A 21,939-nucleotide genomic window follows, 5' to 3' on the forward strand; every position below is an offset into this window, starting at 1 on the left:
GACTACATAGTGAATTCCTGGTCGGCCTGGGCTACAGCAAGACCCTACTTGAAAAAACAAAAACAACAACAAAAAATTCAGATGTGACTGACTAAAACTGCAAGCTAAATGAAACTGAAAGGGTGGTATTATGAAGATACACATTCATTATTGGCTAGGAGAGGTCCAAGCAAAAGCTTCCTAATTGTTCTATTTATTAAACACCCTTTATTATTATGTAGTGTTTACTAGGTCTTAATTTTCATGAATTGCTAGGGTGGGGCATGGTTAACAAAAAGCATCAGTAAATATATTCTGGGCCTATTAGAAGCTTAAAGGTAAAATTGTTACCAACTCCCAAAATGGCCATTGTTACATCAAGTGACCTTGCAAGGCACTTAGGTATTGTGTGATGTCCTGTGGCCCTCACCCCCACCTCCTCACAGTGGAAGTGTGACTCATCATATGCCACTGTGGCACTGTACGGGTGAGGAACAAACACAGAGATGCTGGGTGGCATGTACAGGTTCCAGAGCTGATGTGGAAACCTGCATCTCCTGCCTGTGTGGCCCCAGTTCTTGGTCTTTCTTCAGAACATATACAGACTCCTCCGTAACAGTTTCTGTACTTCGGGATATTACTATGCAGTTTTCGTCTCTCAGACACTGGATGTGCATGTAGCTCATTTTTTCTCAAGGCCAAAAGAGCCCTTCTACTCCCCTTGGAGGGAGTGGTCACCTGAGCTGCTGACAGTGTAAGAGCGGTTCAGTTCTTTCTTTGTTTTTTGAGGTAGGGTCTCGCTCCAGGCCAGGCTGACCTGGAATTCACTATGTAGTCTCAGGGTGGCCTGGAAGACCCTCCTATCACTGCCTCTAAGTGCTAGGATTAAAGGTGTGTGCCACCACGCCTGGCTCTAACCTGTTTCTCTTTTAACCTCTTTTTTTTTTTTTTTTTTAAGATATGGTCTCAGTCTAGCCCTGGCTGACCTGGAATTCACTATGTAGTCTCAGTCTGTCTTCGAACTTCTAGAGATCCTCCTTACCTGTGCTTCTCAAGTGCTGGGATCAAAGACATGTGCCACCGTGACCAGCATTCGCATTTACATCAATCATATCCATTACCATCCTAGTTCTTTCAGCTCTTATGACATTTGGAAACAGACTCCTAGCACAGTAGGCTTAAGGGAAGATATTTCATATATTTCACACACACACACACACACACACAAAAGGAAAGAAAAGAAAAAGTAGCAACTTGAAAACAAACTTGACAAATTCCAATGCAATACTCTACAGCTTTCTTTCTGACCGCAGAGCTGAACTCAGACAGCCTGAGTGACAGCGGGAAGGGTGAGCTCCCCTAGGAAGATGGACAGAGCTGTGACCCTGGGAACATCCTGTGTCTGCAGGTCAGGCGGGGTGACTTACTGGAGACCCTCTGGGCCCAGGTGCTCCTCTCTCCCCCTGAAACAGAAAGGCCGGCGTGAGCATTCTGGAGGACGCAGATGTTACCACCACAGGCTCTCGCTAGACAACACCATTAATAACCAGCCTACGGGACACAGGTTCAGGATGGAGGGGAACTCATCGGACCACTTTGTGGAACTTGGGTGGTGTCTCTCTTGTCTAACTCCCCTAAAGCGATACATTTTCAATCCAGATCTGTAAGAGGAAGTCTTATATTTCTAGGCAGCGAAACTTTCTAAGTAACACACACCAGCTTCTACACGAGGTCAGTAGCAGGCAGCTCTCAGCAGGGCAGGTCCCACTTGCAGGGAACGGACCTACTGTCCCCCACTTAAAGCAGGAGGAAGTGTTGGAAGTGTGACAGGTCACCTCCTGCTGGGGCACTGCGCGGGTGAGGGACGGTAACTCTGAGTGACGTGTCTGGAGTCAGAAATGATAACCATCCTAACAGAAGCACACAGGTTAGAGGGAAAAGCAAGCGTGGTTACCATGACACAGAGGCTTATTTAAAATCAACAGGGGTCATTTTTCCTAGGAGTGGTGTTGGCGGCCGTTTTTGCTTTCGGGGTTGGTTCAATGCCTTGAAGAAATCACTTCCACTCAAAGTGAAATCTGAGGGTCCTTTATCCAAAATACTTTGGATCACAAGTGTTCCTAATTCTAAAATGTTTCAGATTTTGGAATACTGGCCAAAATTTTACTAGCTGAATATCCCTGACCTAAAGTTTGAAATCTGAATTTTTGAAATATTCTAATATCCACACTATTTTTTTTTTTTGAGGCAAGCCCAACAGACCTGGCCTTTTTTTTTTTTTTTTTTTTTTTTTTTTTTTAATGAGAGAGAGCAAAGTGAGAGACAGAGAGAAGGAAAAAATTTGGCGTGCCAGGGCCTCCACCCACTGTAATTGAACTTCACACACATGCACCACCTTGTGCATACGTGTGACCTTGCATGCTTGCATCACCTCGTGCAACTGGCCTGCATGGGATCTGGAGAGTAGAACATGGGTCCTTAGGCTTTGCAGGCAAGTGCCTTAACCACTAAGCCGTCTCTTCAGCCCATAGTTTTTTTTTTTTTTTTAGTGTTAGGTCAGTGCTCCGACAGTTTAGGATTTGCAGGCATCATACAGGTTCAGGTTTGGAAGGTTTGGCCTGAGCATGTGTGTCTCAGTTCTACTACATGCACAAGGGTTTGCCGAGCTTCTCTGGGGGCCTGGATTGTGGGGAAAATGAGACATTTGTGAGACGTACCTTAGAGCCGTGTCTGCCGGGTGCCCCTGGCGGGCCCTGCAATATATAAGCATTCGATTTCACTGAAGGAAACAACACGGGACAAGAGAATGAGCATGCTTTTCTCCCCAGCAGATCTCAGAGAAATACTGACCACAGGGCCCCTCCGGCCTTGCTTAATGTGGGACAGGTCAGGAGATGGTCCCATGGGCCCCATTGAGCCTCGTGGACCAGGCTGTCCAGGAGGGCCTGGCATACCAGGGAAACCTGGGCTACCCTTGGGTCCTGGTGAGCCTGAAACCAAAGAATACCTCATTAGCACTTGTACCCCATGAGAAGGGTACCTACGACTACCCAGCCCAGGAGCCCTGTGAGCCGTTCCTCTTGAAATTGCCCTCTGCCTTGTGACCCTACCATGTATGTATCCCATGGAAATTTCAACTCAACAAAACTGAAAGTTTCTCCATCAAAAACTTTTATTTACAAGCTGTGTGTGGTGGTACATGCCTTTAATCCCAGCACCTGGAAAGCAGAGGTAGGAGGATCATTGTGAGTTCAAGGCTACCCTGAGACTACTTGGTGAATTCCAGGTCAGCCTGAGCTAGACTGAGATCCTACCTTGAAAAACTAAAAGAATTTTTCTTTTTTTTTTTACTTACTTGAGAGCAGTAAAACAGGGAGGGAGAGAGAGAAAGGATTGGTGTACCAGGGCCTCTAGCCAATGCAAACAAACTCCAGATGCAGGTGTCAATTTGTTAATGTGGCTTTATATGGGTAGTGGGGAATTGGACGGAGGCCATAGGCTTTTCAAGCAAGTGCTTTAACCACTGAGCAATCTCCCAGCCCCTCTACCTGTTCTTTTCACAGAGCACCCATCACCCATCTATTCAGGATAGAAGCTGGATAACATTCCTGCAGTAGATTCCTATGTCCACAACCTCTTTACTCAACCGAAGACCAGCTCCTGTCCTCCTCCACAGCCCATAGCTGTCCTGTGCCTTTATGTCCTTCAATCACAGCGGTGCCTAATGGCTGTCACATCTGGACAGTACTTAAAGGCAGAGGTTTAGTGTCAGACAGCCCTATATTTGGCAGTTAGACAATTGGCTTGAGTTCTTTGAACTTTAGTCTCTTATCTTTAAAGCTGAGTTACTGAAAATCCTAGAACGGTTGTTGTGATGGTTAAGTTGTGTTGTCAACTTGATCTGTTTAGGAATGCTCCGACTTTCCTCTTGGTGGGTCTCTGAGGTTGCTTCTGGGGAAGGATTATCTGAAGGAGGAAGTCCTTCCCTCAGGGTGAATCCTTCCCAGAGTGGCAGCCCCTGTCACAGAAGGACTTTACATGAGGAAGCTCGGGGAGAAAGGAATTCCCTTCCTCTCACCTGGCTGCTGCCTGCTTGCTGCCTTCCAGTGTGACTACTTTTGTGTGTTTGATTGACAATAATTGTTATTAAATATATTCTTATAATTTTTTTTCCACTGGATACAAAAATCAACATACCAGGCATAGTGGCCCACGCCTTTAATCCCAGCACTTGGGAGGTAAACGTAGGAGGCCAGCCTGAGACTACATTGTGAGTTCCAGGTCTGCCTGGGCTACAGGGAGACCCTACATCAAAAAAATTAAAAAAAAAAAAAAAAAACTTAAAAAAATCAGTAGTTTTCCTATAGACCAATGGGACAAACATATTGTGAAAAATAATCAGGGACACAGTCACTTCCACCATAGTTTTCGATAAAACAAAAAGCCTTGGAACAAATCTAACTAAAGAAGCAGCAGTCCCCTACAATGACAACTTTACAACACCAAAGAAGCAAGTGGAGGAAGATGTGAATCGAGACGGGAAGACCTCCCATGCTCCCGAAACAGAAGAATTAATATTGTGAAAATGGCCATTCTATGAAGAGCAAGCAATGGGTTCAATGCACCCCCGATCCCCAATCAAAATCCCCTGTACCATTCTTCACAGGAACAGAAAACTCATCTTAAAACTCATATGGAAGCACACAAGACCCTGGACAGCTAAATCAGCCCCGAGTATTCACCTAACCCGTGAACTTCAGAGACGGCGTCTGCCAAGCGCCTTTGGCGCAGGGAGTGGGTGCTTCTGCTTGCATACCGAGAGCCCAGCTGTGGTCGGAGGGCAACAGCCCAGCAGTCGTCCTCGTCCTCTTGCTACTGAAGCAAGGGGCGCTTCAGGTGGGTTTCAGGCCCACGTAGTGTCCTGGGCTATTGCTGTCGCCTGTGATTCCTCATGGGCCTACGACTCAACTTTGGTTTTTAAGGTAAGAGAACCCAGGCTGGCTTTCTGGCTTCCCTAACACATCTCTCTGGAGGGTGCTGCAGTCGGCTCACGTTGCTGGCACAGAGCCCCTGACCAAGAGTAGCCTGTGGGAGGAAAGGGCTTCTTTTGGCTTACAGACTCAAGGGTAAACTCCATGCTGACAGGGAAAAGTGGGGCATGAGCAGAGGCTGGACATCACCTCCTGGCCAACAACAGGACAACAGCAGCAGGAGAGGGTGCTGGACACTGGCAACGGGAAGCTGGCTGTAACACACATAGACCCGACCCCCAACATCACACCTCCTCCAGCAAAGCTGCAATTACTAAGTGGCCACCAGCCGGGAACAAGCATTCAGACACCAGCATGAGTGTATGGGGACACCTAGTGGCAACCACCGTGGAGGGCGTCACAACGCTAGAGGTAAGAGGAGACTCTCCACGTGCTGCGAAAGCTCGTGTATCTTCAGGCAGCTTCCTCAAGGACCCTGGACAGCTCAAGCCACGTTAGAAAGCAGAGGGCGAAATTGGACGGAAGGCAAGCTAGCAAGTCGTTTATTAAGAAAACAGACGGCCGATGGCTTCCCTGCGCCTCCAGTTGTGTTGTGTGTGCCGCAGTGATATGTGGGTCAGCCTGGAGATGAACTGCCTCCAGGAAATGGAGCAAAAACAGTCTCTCACAGAAGGGGCCAGGACGCTGCGCTGGGCGTCGTTTAGTAAGGAGAGAGCCATCTACTTAAAGCTCGCCAGAGGCTGCTGGTGTCAGGCATCTCCTGGAGAAAACACTGCCGTGACCCTTAGCCTCAGCCAAGGGAATGAACCAGGGGATGAAGTCCTGGGCCGGTTCTGGGGCTGGTGGAGCCCCAGGCCAAGCAGAAGATGCAGACATAAGCAGACAGAAAGCTCAGAGATCCCGTGGAAGGACTCTCAACCTTGGCTCTTGCTAAAACATGCATCTAAAACATGCCCGTGTCCTCTACCGGTCATGTGTGACTCTGTGACCAGATTAAACCAAACGTCTATGACTGTGGATGAACTCTATTGGCCTCTATGACCACATTAAACCAAACGTCTATGACTGCGGGCTGCAACATCCTCTTCCCTTCCCTCACCCCCCCACAGTAGGAAGCTCTGTTCACTTACTTGAAGGCAACTGCATACTTTTCCTTTTATTATAATTATTATTTTGAGATAAGCTATCATTATCTAGCCTATGCTGGTCTCAAACACACAGCAATCCATTTGCTCAGACTCCTTAGTGCCAGGATGAGAGGTGTGAGTCGAGTCACGACACCCTGATTACTTTCCCCTATTTGCATTCACTGCATGTGCTGGATCTTCCCAGTTGGAATGTCAGCAGCCATTCAGAAACCAGCACAGTGCTAAGACATGATAACCAGGGATCAGACAGTCCACGGTCTAGAATCACGTGCCAACACTAATGCCCTGTGCATATGCCAATGTTATGTGCTAATACCAACGTCATTTCCTTTACTGGTATAAATGAATCTGTTCCTCTGCAGAGGGGGTCATAATAAAAGTGTGAAACACCTCAGAAATATTTCGTGTGTAGAGTGTGTGCATGGTGTGTGTGATGTGTGGTGTGCACATGTGCATGTGCAGATGCCTGCACACACCCCATGGACACGCATGCAGAGGCCAGAGGAGAAGACCTGGTGTCCTTCTCTTATTGCTCACTCACATAGTCCCTTGAGACAAGATCTCTCTCAACCTGGAGCTGTTGTCCATCAGTGAGCTCCAGCGGTTCTCCTGTCTCCCTCCTCTGTGGGCTGCGGTTACAGACATGCTTAGCCATGCCTGGCTTTTTTACAGGGGCCCCAGGGGAACAAATTTGGTAGCCTTTGGTCCAAGAGGCTCTCATGCTTAAGTGGTAATTGTTCTGAACTACTGAGCCATCTCCTCAGGCCCCAAATTGTGTGTGTTGGGGGGGGGGGGATGGGGAATGCGCATGCACGTGCATGCATGTGTGTGTGTGTGTGTGTGTGTGTGTGTGTGTGTGTGTAGGCCAGAGGCCAGAGGATGATCTTGGGAGTTCTTTCTCAGGAATGTAATCCACTCTTATTTATTTATTTATTTTTTCGAGGTAGGGTCTCAATCTAGCCCAGGCTGACCTGGAATTCACTAGCTAGTCTCAGGGTGGCCTCAAACTCACAGAGATCCTCCTACCTCTGCCTCCCGAGTGCTGGGATTAAAGGCATGCGCCACCACGCCTGGCTATTCCACTTTTTATGAGACAAGGTCTCTCGTTGGCCTGCAGCTCACCAACTAGGCTAGCTGAGCTGGCTAACGAGCCCCGGGGTCCTCCTGTCTCCAGCTCCCCAGCACTGAGATGACAAGTGTGAGCCAGCACACCTGCCATTTTGACACGGGTCCTGGAGTCCTCCTACTTGCAAGGTAAGCACTTTACAGCCAGCTTTCTCCATACTCTTTCAGAAAATATTTTTCAAGATCTTGTTACATACTTCTTGGTGAAACGATAGGTTATTTGAGATTTTCTTCTAATTACTCTTCTCCACAGCTGCGCTGTAGACGCCTCAGTTAATCGTGGATGGGGGTAGACCAACACAAGCATGTGTGAGCTAGGCTCCGTGGGGACTCTGCTGGCTTTCTGGACCCCTCAGCACACTCACCGGGTGGGCCCTGCCCCCCAGGCAGGCCAGGAGGGCCTGGAAGGTAGGTGTTTGAGGCCAAGGCCTTGTCGCCATTGGCATACTTGCCCAGCTCTGCAGCACTGTTGGGAAGCAGGGCGATCTGCAAAGACAGAGGAGACCTGGATTAGCAAGAGAGGGCCACACTGTGGGGGAGATGCCCTCTGCTGCCAAACAGGCTACAACTTTGCTCTTCTTCTTTTTTTTTTTTAAATTATTTGTTTATTTAAGTTATTTATTTGACAGAGAAAGAGGCAGGGAAGGAGGGAGAGAGAGAGAATGAATGGGCACTCCAGGATCTCCAACCACTGCAAATGAACTCCAGATGCGTGTGTCCCCTTGTGTATCTAGCTAACATGGGTCCTGGGGAATCGAACCGGGGTCTTTTGGCTTTGCAGGCAAACACCTTAACTGTTAAGCCATCCTCTAGCCCCACAACTTTGCTCTTGATCAGTGCCCAAAGGGACCACAGACAGTCTCCTCTTCGACCCCATGCAAACCTCATGCACGGGCTGACCTGCAGGGTCAGGGAGAGAAGCAGGCTCACTCCACACTGCCAGGACCTTACCAGAACAACACCCGCCCCTTTCCCACCGAGGAACTTATCTCCTCACGTTGCAGAAAATAAGAAGAAAAAGTGGACGAGGTGGGAGCATTAGGGTCTGCTTTCCATTTTGAAGAAAATAATTCAATCTGGGAGTCTCATAAGACGTGAGTATGGACCTTAGTAGTCATTAGCAAGCGAGAAGTCGTGGGAAGCACTCAACAAGCAGAAGCCCCCACCACCTGTTGGCGCTCTGTGACGGCCTCCTTCCTGCCTTCAAAAGTAGCCAGTATCATGACTTTTACCTGATTTCCTGTGCTTTAAAACTGAACAGATTGCTCAGTAGTTAAAGTGCTTGCCTACAAAGCCTTGCCTAGGTTCAATTCCCCAGTGCCTTTGTAGAGCCAGATGTACAAGGTGGCCCATGCATCTGGAGTTCGTCTGTAGTAGCTGGAAGCCCTGGTGTGCCCATTACCTCTCTCTTGGGAAATAAATAAATATAAAAGATTGACATAAACACACACACATCCCAGGGCCTTTTGCAATTGCAAATGAACACCAGACACTTGCACCACTTTTTTGTGTCCTGCCTTGGGTAGAAATCTGAGGAATTGAACCCTGGCCAGCAGGCTTTTCAAACCAGCCCCTTTAACCCCTGAGCAATCTTCCCAGCCCCTCCCATGTTAAAAACAAAAACAAACCTGAACAAAACAATTCACCACCCAGCTGTGCTTGTGTGCGCATGGGCTAGCCTCGCTAACTTAAACGTGGCAGGTCTTGTAGGTTCCTGTTTTATGCAGGCAGCTGTTTGCCTGGCTTTTCTTTATAATTCCTGCCTTGAAGAGCCCAGGGCATCTGATCTGGAGTGTTTCCCACGGCTGGAACCCCGCTGGCTGCGCTCTCATGGTGGAGTTCATCACACACGTGCACGTCGCCTCGTGCTGTGGGACGAACCGCTGCCGAGCACCCTAGGTCCTGCTTCTTGGCCAGTGTCCTTTTGGGCAGATGTCCCGTTTTCTCTTGTGAACAGACAGCAGCAGCAAACCACATGATGACTCCCACATGGGCACAGGAGGGCCAGTGAGAAGGCCTGTGCTGAGATGATAAGACTCTTCCGTGGCACAGTGACAATTAAATGAGATTCTGGATATAATACTGTTTTATATACTGTAGAAGGCAACATATTCCCTAGGGACCCTTACCCAAGAATCATTCCTCATCATGCTTCGTGAATGTTGAGTTAGCTCAGAACTGTCATGATGCAGGTGGGGGACAATGGATACAGGAGAGGATTCTGGGTCAGCTCAACTGCATGAGACAAAAGCCTACAGCGCGTCTTTGAGGGTGACGCGCATCTTTTTTTTTAAATTTTTTTTTGTTCATTTTTTATTTATTTATTTGAGAGCGACAGATATAGAGAGAAAGACAGATAGAAGGAGAGAGAGAGAATGGGCGCGCCAGGGCTTCCAGCCTCTGCAAACGAACTCCAGACGCGTGCACCCCTTTGTGCATCTGGCTAACATGGGACCTGGGGAACCGAGCCTCAAACCGGGGTCCTTAGGCTTCACAGGCAAGCGCTTAACCACTAAGCCATCTCTCCAGCCCGTGACGCGCATCTTAAGATGAGTTGTTCAACTTCTTTTTTAAAATCTATTTATCTGTTTATTTTTTCGAGGTAGGGTCTCTAGCCCAGGCTGACCTGGAGTTCACTATGGAGTCTCAGGGTGGCTGCAAACTCATGGCGATCCTCCTACCTCTGCCTCCTGAGTGCTGAGAGTTTAAGGCATGCGCCACCACGCCCGACTCTTTTTAATGTTTCTTCACTCTCATGGAGCATACACCACGGCAGGGAGATTACGGGAAAGGCCTATAGCAGCTGGGTTTGTGAACGACTCGTAATATTTAGCTCCATGGGTCCCAAAGACCATCCCAGCTGAAAATAATTTACATAAGCTCATGCATTGTTTCATGGGAGGAGAGGGTAGCTGGCTGCCTTACAATGTGCATCCTGAGCCTTCTGCAGGCCTGAGGCCCTAGCCTGTGAGATGCAATCAGAATGCTTAGACCATGAGCTCTATTCTGGGTGTACTCCCTAAATACTCTGATCAACTCACATGTCACCTGGGGAGATGTGAATGGGATGTGTTTCTCTCCTTCTTGTTGTTTATACTGGCACGCAGACAGTGTTTGAGGCCTGGCCTCCCTATTACATCATCACGTTATTTCACATCAAATCTATGTTTTACTTCTGATTATCCAAGAAGAATAACATACAAGTCCATATGCACTTCTGCCGAAATCAGTCATGACCTCGCCAGGCCATGCTCCAGAGACCTGTGAAGCTACTCTTCCCTTCTGGGCCTCTTGATGGGGGTTGAACAGGCAGCTTGGGGTTCTCACTGGGGTGGCTGCCAGTTTGCTGACCGTGGAAACAGAGAGCATCTCCTGATTACCCTTTTGCCCCATACAGGAAGTTAAACAGCTTATGTACGCCTCTTTGATCTCCCCAGTGCCTTGAGTGGAAGCGATTAGGCAGAGTGGTGCATTTACGATCTCCAGCAGCCCAGAGCCATTTCAGAGAGGCTGACAAGCTAGCAAGAGCCTGAGCTCAGGTACAATCCACGCTGACTCTCAGGGGACCCAGGACAGTCAACCGAGAAGTTGGGTCTAGATCCGCTCTGGGGCCCTTCCTCCCAGCATGATTATGTTACCAGATGGTAAGGCTTTGGTACCCATTGCATGGGGTGAGCCTCTCCTAAAGGGAGTCGTTCCTCACTTTTGGTGACATGAAGTACCCTAGAGGGCTACTTTCCTAGGTGTGTAATTTGTCCCAGACTGTAATTTATTTTTCTAAATCTTTCCCAATATATGTACTTAGTTCTGGTCAACTCTCCCCTCCCCTTTTACTCCTTCACCATGCCCCACACCTTGCTTTCACCCTCCACCCCTGGCACACCCCCTGGGACTTCCATTTCTCTTAAGATCTGCCACCCTGGCAGCCCTTCTCCCTTGCAGCCTCATTGCCCCGCTCTCAAGGGCTCCCTTCTCATCCTCTGGCAGCTACGCATTCTCCCACAATGTCAGCCGTCCATCAAGCTCCTAGGCTAGGCTCTGCATTGAGAGGGAATGTGCGGTATTTGTTTGCTGTACCCGAGTTACTAATACAATGTTTTCTAGTTCCATCGATTTTCCAGCAAATTGCCTAATTTTATTTTTCTCTGTGATGGAACAGGATTCCATTATATGTGACGTGCCCCATTTTTATTACCCGCTCCTCAGGTGAGGGGCGTCTGACCTTATTCCACTTCCATGATATTATGCAGAGTGCAGCAACCAGTACGGACAGACCAGTAGCTCTGCAGGTGGGCTCACGTGGCAAGATGCGCGGGAGGCCAGCTGGATCATCTGGCAGTTCTGGTTTTAGCTTTTGAGGAACAGACACAGGTTCTCACAGTGGATTCACTGGGTCAGACTTGAGAAAAACTTAAATGTGAAAAATAGAAGCCACTGTAGGGTCGCAGTGCACACACACTTGGAGAGAGTATGCTATCAAGAAAGGACTCAGGGACAGCCAGGCGTGGTGGCGCACGCCTTTAATCCCAGCACTCGGGAGGCAGAGGTAGGAGGATCGCCATGAGTTCAAGACCACCCTGAGACTACAGAGTGAATTCCAGGTCAGCCTGTGCTAGAGACCCTACCTCCAAAAACAAACAAACAAACAAAAAAGACTCAGGGGAAATACAGCTCTACAGCCTTACACACGACTCTTGCCGGTGTCTAGTTTTATTTTGGCCCGTGTCTAGTATGTGTGTGTGTGTGTGCGTGTGTGTATACAGTATGCATGTGCTCTCTGTGAACATGTGCAGAGGTCAGAGGTCCATAGTTTTTCTCTTGCGTGTTATTTTCTTGTGACAGAGTCTCTCAGTGAACCCAGAGCTGCTGTTTTCTGTCAGACTGGCTGGCCAGTGAGCCAGTGATCTGCCTCAACACTCCCACAGAAGTGGGGTCACGGGCATGGGTGGTCATGCCCGGATATTTGCAGGGTGCTGGGGAGCCGAGCTCGTGGTGAATGAGGCCCTCATGCTTGCCGGTCAGAACTTTTCCCCACTGAGCCATCGCCCGGCCCCTCCAGTGTCTTGTCTTTTGTCGCTCGGTAGGCCGAGTGGAAAAGCATCCTGAATCCGTGCCTACCTGGGGAACGCTCAACCTGGAGCGCTTGTTTCTCATTGGTCCCAAATGCCCCGGCACGGGCACTGGCTGAGCCCCTCGCCGCGCCCGCTCCGCCACCCCTGCGGTACCTCCTGCTTTAGCTGCAGCACCGTCTGCTTCATCTGCTGGAGCTCCCTGCACGTGGCGCAGCACGCCTCCGCTTTCCCCGCGCCCTCCGACCTCTCCTCGTGCCCTGGAGAAAGGAGACAGGCTTAGGTGCGTCTGGGAGGCTGGAGGTGGATCAGGGGGTGCAGCGCTGGGTGGGGAGACAGGCTGCTCAAGGGGTAGGCAGTGGCGACGGTGTGGTTCTCAGTACCCCCAGGTCAGGGAGGAGGGGCCCAGCTGCTTCTGTTTAAGTGACTCAAGAGTGTGAAAATGCATGTCACGGTTCTTCCGCAGGTGCCCTTCGAGAGGGAAGAGGAGTGCCTTTATCAATGCCTTTCTAGGAAGGTGACTTGGAAGCCTGACTTCTGCCCTCCCAGGACCAGCGCTCGCCTGCTCTACACGTGCAGGCAACGGGTGCAGAAGGCTCATCTTCCTCCCCTGCAAAGGCCCAGGTCTTTGGGAGGAGCATGGCCCGGCAGGGTGGAGTGGGGTCTGACAACAGGACTAAGGAACGCGAGCTTCGCACAACAGCAGAGGAACAAGAGGAGCGCAGCCCGGAAGTAGAGTGAGTGCGCAAGGGACATTCTCCGAGGCGCGTCCCAACGGGCATGGCGAGGCTGGGGGATGGGCGCCCTGCAATGGTCCTCGGTCCTCGGGTGTCAACAGCCCTAGTAGACTTAGAGCCTGGGGTCGTCTTTTTTTTTTTTTTTTTTTCCTACTGGAATCTTCCATTCTCTGCTGCCAGCATAAGCTGGCTAAGGTTTCAGTTCTCCACTAAGTACATACCCATGCGGTCCCAGCGCCTCTCTACCCATCACCTCTCTGTAGCTCGCACACCCATCTTCCCAACTGCTCACGCTGCCACTCCGCTCACCCATCCATGCCGTCTTCCCCTCCCTACTCATCCACCGGGCACCTGCTACTAGTCAGGCCTTGTGTGGTGTTGTGGGTGTGAGATGAAGATATCTGCTTCACAATTTGTACCTGACCTTTTTGTTTTTTGAGGCAATCCCAACAGACTGGCCTTTTTTAAAGTTTTTTTAAAGTTTTTTGCCCCCAGCAATACACTGCCTCCAGGAGGCGTTAATCCCCAAATCTCCATCAGCTGTGAACCAAGCATTCAGAACACCTGAGTTTATGGGGGACACCTGGATCAAACCACCACATAAGCCAATTTACTCTCAATTCCAATGAAACCACTGAGCTATGCAGAGAGTAATGTGAACATTCTACAGCCCATACTCTTTCAAGTGGGTCACATAGTTGCCTCAGGCCATGCTGGCCTCTCATGGTACCAAACACTTTTCCATTATTTTTTTTTTATTTTTATTTGAGAGCGACAGACACAGAGAGAAAGACAGATAGAGGGAGAGAGAGAGAATGGGCGCGCCAGGGCTTCCAGTCTCTGCAAACGAACTCCAGACGCGTGCGCCCCCTTGTGCATCTGGCTAACGTGGGACCTGGGGAACTGAGCCTCGAACCGGGGTCCTTAGGCTTCACAGGCAAGCGCCCAACCGCTAAGCCATCTCTCCAGCCCAAGTTTTTTTTTTTTTAATGCAAGAGTGAGAGAGAGAATTGGTGCACCAGGGCCTGTAGCCACAGCAGTCGAACTCCAGATGCGTGTGCCATTTTGTGCACATATGCGACCTTGCACTTGTGACACCTTGTGCATCTGGCTTATGTGGAACCTGGAGAGTCAAAACATGGGTCTTTAGGCTTTGCAGGCAAGGGCCTTAACTGCTAAGCCATCTCTCCAGCCCTTCTCCTGTTTTTCTTTTTTTCCAAGGTGACACTCTAGCCCAGGCTGACTTGGAACTCACTCTGCAGCCTGAGGCTGGCCTCAAACTCACAGTGATCCTTCTACTTCTGCCTCCTGAGTGCTGACTTCCAGCTGACCCTTTTAAACAGCTTTCCCTGTTGAGGGACGGCTGCCATGGTCAACAGTTAAAGATCATCTTAGCATTCCTGCTTTCAGATACCCAGTTGAACTTTCTGAGTATTGATTGAGCAACTGGATAATTTCATGATAGGATAAACCTTCCCTTCAGTTCCAGATTTCGTTTTATTTGGATCATGGGATGTTAGAAGTGACGTATCTTTAGCGTGGCTCTCAGATAAGTACAGTAAGCTCCACAGAATAGCTTGATGAACATCTCTTAGGAATTCTGTGTGCAGCCCAGAAACTTAGAGAGTCCCAACAGGCCCCTAGGAGGACAGAATGGAGTTCATTAGAATTTTTGCCAAGAATAGCTGAATGCTATCTGCCAAGAAGGTCGAAGGAAGTTACACTACTGAGATGTCTCTTACATGGAAAGGTCTAGACTATGTCCTGTTTCTTTGTAGAATCAGCGGAAGACGTAGAGTCAATATTAATGCTATCCCAAAGACTGAAGCCTGCCACACAGTAGTCAGGGGGGTGGGCACTTGGGTGTTCAGGACTGGAACCTCAGCACAGGACTGAACAGGTCACAGCTGCTGTAGGCACCTGTCCTTGGATGGCAGATGGTAGGAGCACCCGCCACCCGGGGTTGCTGTGACTGGTGGCTGAAGTAAGACACGTAGGTTCCCAGGACAGTGTTCCGGGACATGGTGCTGATGTTAATTGTATTCAGTGGTATGTCTCCCTACACACTTAGCGATAGGTGGCAGCGTCCCTGACGTGGTCCTGTGGTCAGATGTCACGTTTGAGAGGGTGGACCTGTGCAGTGCGTTCTAGCTGTCCCCAGCTGCAGTTTGCAACGTGTCAACAGTAACGTCATCATGCACTGGAAATCAGTGTGATACACAGTAACCCAGCACTTTGCTCAGGGCCTCAGGTGGGCGTCTCTCCCTACAGAGTCCTTCAGCCAGTGTCTCAACTCTGCCAGGGTCTGGTGAGACGGTGCTTCATTTTGCTGCAACTTGCTGATTGTAATGATGCAATACTACTGATTCGCCACGAGGGGGCACGGAGCTCTAATTTTTACTGAAGTTGAGCAGGACATATGCTGTCAACAGTAGAAATGTCATGTCTTACATATTATAGCAACACTTTTAAATACTTAGAAAAACCAAAGAATTTCCCCCAAATACTTCGTGCAGCATCACAAATGAACAAAGTATGCTTGTTCATAAAAGGGGACCAGGCTTCAGTCCTGGCACATGACAATTACCTGGGGACTTGGAAACTCCAGGGACATCTGCTGCACCCTGCCCACCTGGGGGTGCCATGGAGCTAGCACACTCCCTGGACTGAGGACCGCTAATCCATGGATTATCAGTGCTTGAAAGTTACGCGAAACACCTGGCTTCTTTCTGAGTCTCTGAACTGCACTAAGTGGCTTTTGGGGTCATGGTAACGTTATCAGAAAGTAAACGAAAGTTGAAAAATAAAAGTCAACAAGCTAATGACTGTGGAGCCAACATTTCCTTCATCCGTCTCCTCATCGATGCCGCACAGACCCCTCGGTGTCCCAGCTGGCTCCAGCTCCACGTTTTCAAAGATCAAAATCAAAGTAAAGGAATGCGAGCTTGTCAGATGGCTTGTATCACCAAGCCTGAGGACCACAACCTTTCCATCACTGGAGGCCTGTCCTGAGGCCGTACCCTTCTAAGCTACCTGCTTTCTATTTTAAATTCCCCCAACTCTAACTTATAGATTTTGTTGCCAAGCTTTAAACAATACAACAAAAAGACAAGGGACAGGTGATTTTCAATCATGCATTTGTACTCAATAATCATTATCTTCATAAAAACTCATTGATGGAATATTGGGCTTAAGTTCTCCAAAGCAGATGCAACTGCTTTGCTGTCTCTTGTGGTCTGGACAGTGAGACACTTTTCACGTGATACCTCTTACTGCTGAGTCTCATCTTCAGTTGTGACTTTCTTTCTCATCACTGAGACGTGTAAGGGACCTTCTCTACCTAGGGGCTGTTGAAGCTGGGCGTGTTTTCAGCCTCAGCAGGTAGAGGGCTGAGAATGAGGACTCCTCCAGACACAAAATGGCCTGGATATCCACGACTTCACAGAACCTGGCACTACTTACACAAGACCCTCATAATAAGAGGAAAAGATGATGACATCAAAATAAAAGAGACTGATTGAGAGGAGGAGGGGATATGATGGAGAGTGGAGGTTCAAAGGGGAAAGTGGGGGGAAGGAGGGAATTACCATGGGATACTGTTTACAATTTTGGAAGTTGTCAATAAAAAAGAATAAAAACAAACAAATAAAACAGAATGAGGACTGGACAGGGAGTCTCAAGAAAGGCAGGAGCATTTATGATGCATGCCATGCAAGTTTTGGAGAAAGTTTTCAGAGGGTACCAGGGCTCTCCAAGTTCATGAACAACACTCCTCAGCACGTAAGGACAGGGAGGTCCTGGGACCTGTCCCACCCTCATAGCCACTGGGCACTAACGATCCTGATCACCAGCTCTCCTAACTTTCAAGACAAGGGACTTTCCATGGCATCACAGTTGTTAAAGAAATGACTTCAGAGGGAAGCTTCTAGAGGTTGTTGAGAACTCAACACCAAATGCGACACCACACCCTGCAAGGTTTAGGGAGAGTTGTGGAATGAGGGGTGGGGGCGGTGGGGAGAATATAAGAGCCACAGGGTGGGAAGGAGTGTCTTGGGACATTGTCCCCTCGACATGAAATGATGGATGCATTCAAGATCCCACAATAGTTTCTGGTACTGCACAGTTCTGAGCACACCAACATTTTGACATAGAGGACACGGCAGGACGGAAAGCATGAGACAACAAAACAGAGGAAGGACCAGTCGAAAGAGAAGGGTCCTCAGGGGAATGGGGGAGGGCAGAGGGGACAAGAGGTTAACAGGACAGGGATATATCCAAGTAGGTTTGGATATTAAAGCTCTCGCTAAAAATAAGTAAACAAATAAAAGAATGACTTCAAGGGCACTTTATTTTTCTTTTCCTTTTTCTCTTTCTAGAGCTGGGAGAGCCAGCCTCACTTGGTTAGCAGTCCGACCATTTCACTTACAACTGGGATGTTCTGAGTGCATGTCCTTTCTTTTTAAAAATATTGTATCTTTATTAATTTATGTGAGAGAGGGAAAGAGGGAGAGAGTGGGAGAGAGGAGAGAGAGAGAGAATGTGCACACCAGGGCTGGAAGCAAACGAACTTCAGATGCATGCATGCATTGTTCATCTGGCTTACGTGGGTACAGGGGAATCAAACCAAAGTCCTTTGGCTTTGTAGGCAAACGCCTTAACCACTAAGCCATTTCTTCAGCCCACCTTTGCCAATCTCAAAGAGGTGATGGGCCCTCACTGTCCCTGCTTGCCGAGCCCTTGTTGGGCTCACTTTGACAAAGGTTGGGGCACAGGTGAAGGATTAAGATTCTGACCATGCAGTGACATAGTTGAAGGAATGTCGTGAAGGAAGATCCTGACCCTGAAGTGACACACTGTAGTATCTCCTGCCCGGGGCTGGACAGCAATGTGGTTGGGGAAGCTAAGAATCACTGCAAGAGGCCCAGGTTACTAGAGCCCAAAGCAGGCAATGAATCATATATCAAATCTTACACCAGCCTCGGGAAACTGCAGCTGGTCTCTCTGGTTCCTGCTAGTTGGTGTCTTTGTTTCTGTAGGACCAGGCAGGGGGGGGGGCTCCTTGTGGGAACAGCCAGGTCCTACAGTTTGAACACTCCCAACACGGACCCCTGTCTGTACAGTAAGCAACAAGCGCTTGCTGTTCCAAAGATTATGTTCTGCACTGGGCTGCTCCAGGCTCCATTAAGCACATGTAGGAGAGATTCACCCATGTATTCATTCAGGCAGACACACAATGTACCTGCCAGACTGGGTGACCCACAGCTTGCCATGCACAGGCAAGCTGGAAATCCAACTCCAAAATGAAAAAAAAAAAATAAATAAATAAAGCTGCTTTCTCAGTACTGAAAAGAAATGACAGAGTGTTTAGCACTAAGCAAGACATCTCTGTCACATCCTCCAGGGCTCAGAGACCATTGCGGAAGAGATGGCAGAAAGAATGTAAGATCCAAAGGAAGGGGAGGAGTGGTTTGCAATCTTGTATTCCAGATGCAATGTGGCCTACATATTCATGATCTCACAGTGGCCATTGCCACCTCCACAAGAACTGCATAATAGGAGGGAAAAAAGATGACATCAAATGGAAGAGAGACTACTTGGAAAGATGGCATTCAGTGGAGGGAGGATCTGGGAGGGAAAATGGAGGGTGTGGGATGGAATTGAAATCATGATGTATTGTTCATATCTATAAGGGTTGTCAATAAAAAGCTAAAATAAAAGAAGTCTACTTTTTCATGATGAACTCTCAAGCAAGTCTACACATTAACAAACCAGTGGCTCAAAAAATGCACCCATTTTTCGTGCATTTCTTCCTTTCAGTAAGAACATAGTCTAAGAGGTACGTTACAGATCCCCGTCCTTCTCTCGCCTCTGCCTACAGGATCAATGAGATGGTTTTAATTAAAAACAACATGGAACTGGAGAGATGGCTCAGCGGTTAAGACACTTGCCTGCAAAGACTAACAACCCAGGACCCACGTAAACAAGCTGCACAAAGCGGCACACGCATCTGGAGTTCGTTTGCACTGACTGGAGGCCCTGGCATACCCAGTTTTTTTTTTCTCTCTCTGTTTGCGAATAAATAAATAAATAAATTAGTAAATATGGCCTGTAAATATTATTTTCTTTTCCCCAGTCAAACCTGCTCCTAAGACTGCTGTCCTTTGATTTGGACCCCTGTGGACGGGTGGGCTCCATGTGCTTCAGGGTCTCAAAAGTGCCCTCATGCCCAGATCTTCAGCTTATGTGTATGGTCCCCAAATGCCCTGTCCTGAGCTGGCTCTGCAAATAGCTGGTTTGCTTTCCCTTCTGACATGTGGCAGCTTCCTCATGACTCAACATAGCTGCTCCTAAGAATTACCCTTTGTAGTTCTTCCTCACGAGGCAGCTGGTCCCCAGCTGTCTGCACCCACCCAGTCCTTTTTGAAGTCGGGGCTGTGTCTCGCGAGTGCCCGCATGTTTCTGGCCTCATTTCTGTGCACATCTTGGTATGCGTGACTTGCCTCAGGAGCCACCTTCCGCTCCCAGAGTTGGCTTCAGCCCTCTAACCTCTCATGACTGTATTCCACGCACAGTCCCTTCCCTGGGAAACAGAGATGAGCTGAGTCTTAGCCAGGGCGAGAACAGCAGCTGCCTGGTCTACACTGTGTGTGTGTGTGTGTGTGTGTGTGTGTGTGTGTGTACGCACGTGTGGACGTGCACATGCTTGTGGGTGAGTGTCCAAGAGCCCTTAGGAGTGTGGAACCCAGCCTTGGGATTTCTCCCTAGAAAACTAGTCCAGCCATTATTGGTCAGCGCAGAGTGTTTGGCTTCCAAGTTCATACCATCTGGAAGGCCCTTGACGATAGTGCCCACAGGCTAAAATCTTAAAATTTAATGACCTGCCTGGCACTTGTCACTGGGCAGGGAGATCAGAGTTAGTCCGCAAGTGCATGTTGTGGGCATTTGCCCATTGAGACATTCCCTTAAGCATTAGCACTGGTTTGTGAATTTCTCTTTTTTCCCTCCTCTACCTCATTCTTTCTTTGTCCTTAAAACTCCAAGGAGTTGTCCGTCACTCAGGCTGCTCTTATTCCTCTGTGACCAAACGTCTCAGCTGTATCTGGCTGTCATAATCTATCTGTTCAGAGATCAGATTTCCAACTGATTATGGCCTGATAGTTTTGCAAAACAGAAAGTGAATTCCTTGAAAAACCAGACATAAAACATAAGTGCGAATTTCTGGATTTAAATAAACTTCCTGTCAAGTTGGTATAAAAATTCACAAGCAATCTCTCTGTTTCTGTTTTTATCTGATTATGAAAGAAAGAGTTCACGGACAGGAGCCAGCCATGGGCTACACTTTGCATAGCACTTATGTGTAAATGATCCAAGTTGTATTTTGGCACATTTTCTCTGACAGAACACAGTGTCTGGTCTGCCCCCTGATCATCACAGATTGTTCCAAATATATACCTAAGTGCTGTTGATCTCTCTACGAGCACATAACCTTTCCCTAGCACATACCATATGGCCAACTTTCACATTAATGGGCACTTCTCCCACCACTTCTGCTTAGAAGGAGTTTGAACCTATGTCCTTTTATCCCATGTCCTACCTACCTACTGTTCCAGAGGGATGACTGGGTTCCCCAGGTGCCTATATATAACATGTTATATGAAACATATAATACACATAACTAAATAAAATAGGCTACATATATACATATATATATCAAGTATACAGCATTGATGTAAACATATATTGTATAATCATATAATAAGGGCTTTATATTATACATAATTGTATTTATATATACTGATTTAAATGGACTTGGAGCCATGTGTAGACTATGGTACATGACAATTATATTACATACAACTATACAGATGCATCATACACAATAGGTTATGCTTCTATAACATGTAAAGTAAAAATTACAGAAATATATATTGTACAGAGAGCAACATTTCTGTGTGCACATAACCCCCAAAGTGACAAGAGGCACGTGGAAATGTACGTGAGCAGGAGCGCGGGCCCGTCCCACTCACCCGCGTCGCTGGGGCGCCCGTCTCCCCGGGCGCAGGTCCTCCCGTCGGCCCCCAGCACGAAGCCCCCGCGGCACTCGCAGCGGTAGCTGCCCGCGGTGTTGACGCAGGTGTGCGCGCACAGCGTCGTGTTGCCGGCGGCGCACTCGTCGATATCTGGTTTGAAGCAAGCGTAGAGAACGCCGTTTCAGAGCAGTCACTCTCAGCACGACAGATACCGTTGGCTTGACCCCTCGATGTGGGAAAAGGACACCCCCAACCTTAACTAGAGAGGTCTGGCACTGGACAAGCAGGCCGCCCTTGAGAGCTGCACTTTGGGGTACACGGTCACCACTACAGACCCCTCGTGGTGGGCCTCTCCCTGACGGACACACGGCTTGGTGCAGGCTGCCAGCCTCGGAGCCTCACGTGGCAGACAGTGACGATGACATCTGTTTTCTACACTCCCCAGGCCTCCATGGGAGAGGAACAGAGAGAGGCAGACATGAACTGAGTTCTTAGCCTGGTGTGCGGAGGTCCCCCTTACAGGCAGAGGTTCCAAATGGCATGATGGTGAGCCAGAGGTCACTTAGGAATGGCCTCTTTCCAGTTAAGAGACATGGTCTGGGAAAAGTTAACTCCATGAAACAAAATCATCTAGTGGAGAGTTGCCCCCACCCCAGGAAATCTCAACCTCAGAGTGACCCAAGCTGACCCTTTGTGAGCCATGTTAATGAGCCATGAGACCATCAAGCCAGTGACCGAAAGAGCCCATGTCAACAGTGGCCATCATGGACTCTCTGCCCTGCTGCAGAGGGGAGGTAATCACGGTTCTCACCCTGTGAAGGGGGGAGAGGCAGACCTCATTCCTGTTCGCTGCCTGAGGA

The 21,939-nt window shown here is 48.7% G+C and overlaps 1 protein-coding gene across 2 annotated transcripts in view; it reads right to left on the reverse strand.

Annotated features, from left to right (window-relative positions):
- Ccbe1 (collagen and calcium binding EGF domains 1) overlaps window positions 1-21,939 on the reverse strand; it is a 236,625-nt gene that overhangs the window by 3,127 nt on the left and 211,559 nt on the right. The window contains exons 5-10 of one of the 2 annotated variants that reach the window (XM_004654783.2): window positions 21,077-21,229; window positions 12,469-12,572; window positions 7,609-7,729; window positions 2,830-2,969; window positions 2,697-2,732; window positions 1,407-1,442 (exon numbers count right to left, since the gene is read on the reverse strand). In XM_004654783.2, coding sequence (XP_004654840.1) covers window positions 1,407-1,442; window positions 2,697-2,732; window positions 2,830-2,969; window positions 7,609-7,729; window positions 12,469-12,572; window positions 21,077-21,229 — 590 coding nt within the window. The remainder of the gene's footprint in view (window positions 1-1,406; window positions 1,443-2,696; window positions 2,733-2,829; window positions 2,970-7,608; window positions 7,730-12,468; window positions 12,573-21,076; window positions 21,230-21,939) is intronic. The other variant, XM_045134601.1, reaches the window with a different exon arrangement.

This window comes from Jaculus jaculus, chromosome 15 (assembly GCF_020740685.1).
Source record: "Jaculus jaculus isolate mJacJac1 chromosome 15, mJacJac1.mat.Y.cur, whole genome shotgun sequence".
NCBI classification, from domain to species: Eukaryota; Metazoa; Chordata; class Mammalia; order Rodentia; family Dipodidae; genus Jaculus; species Jaculus jaculus.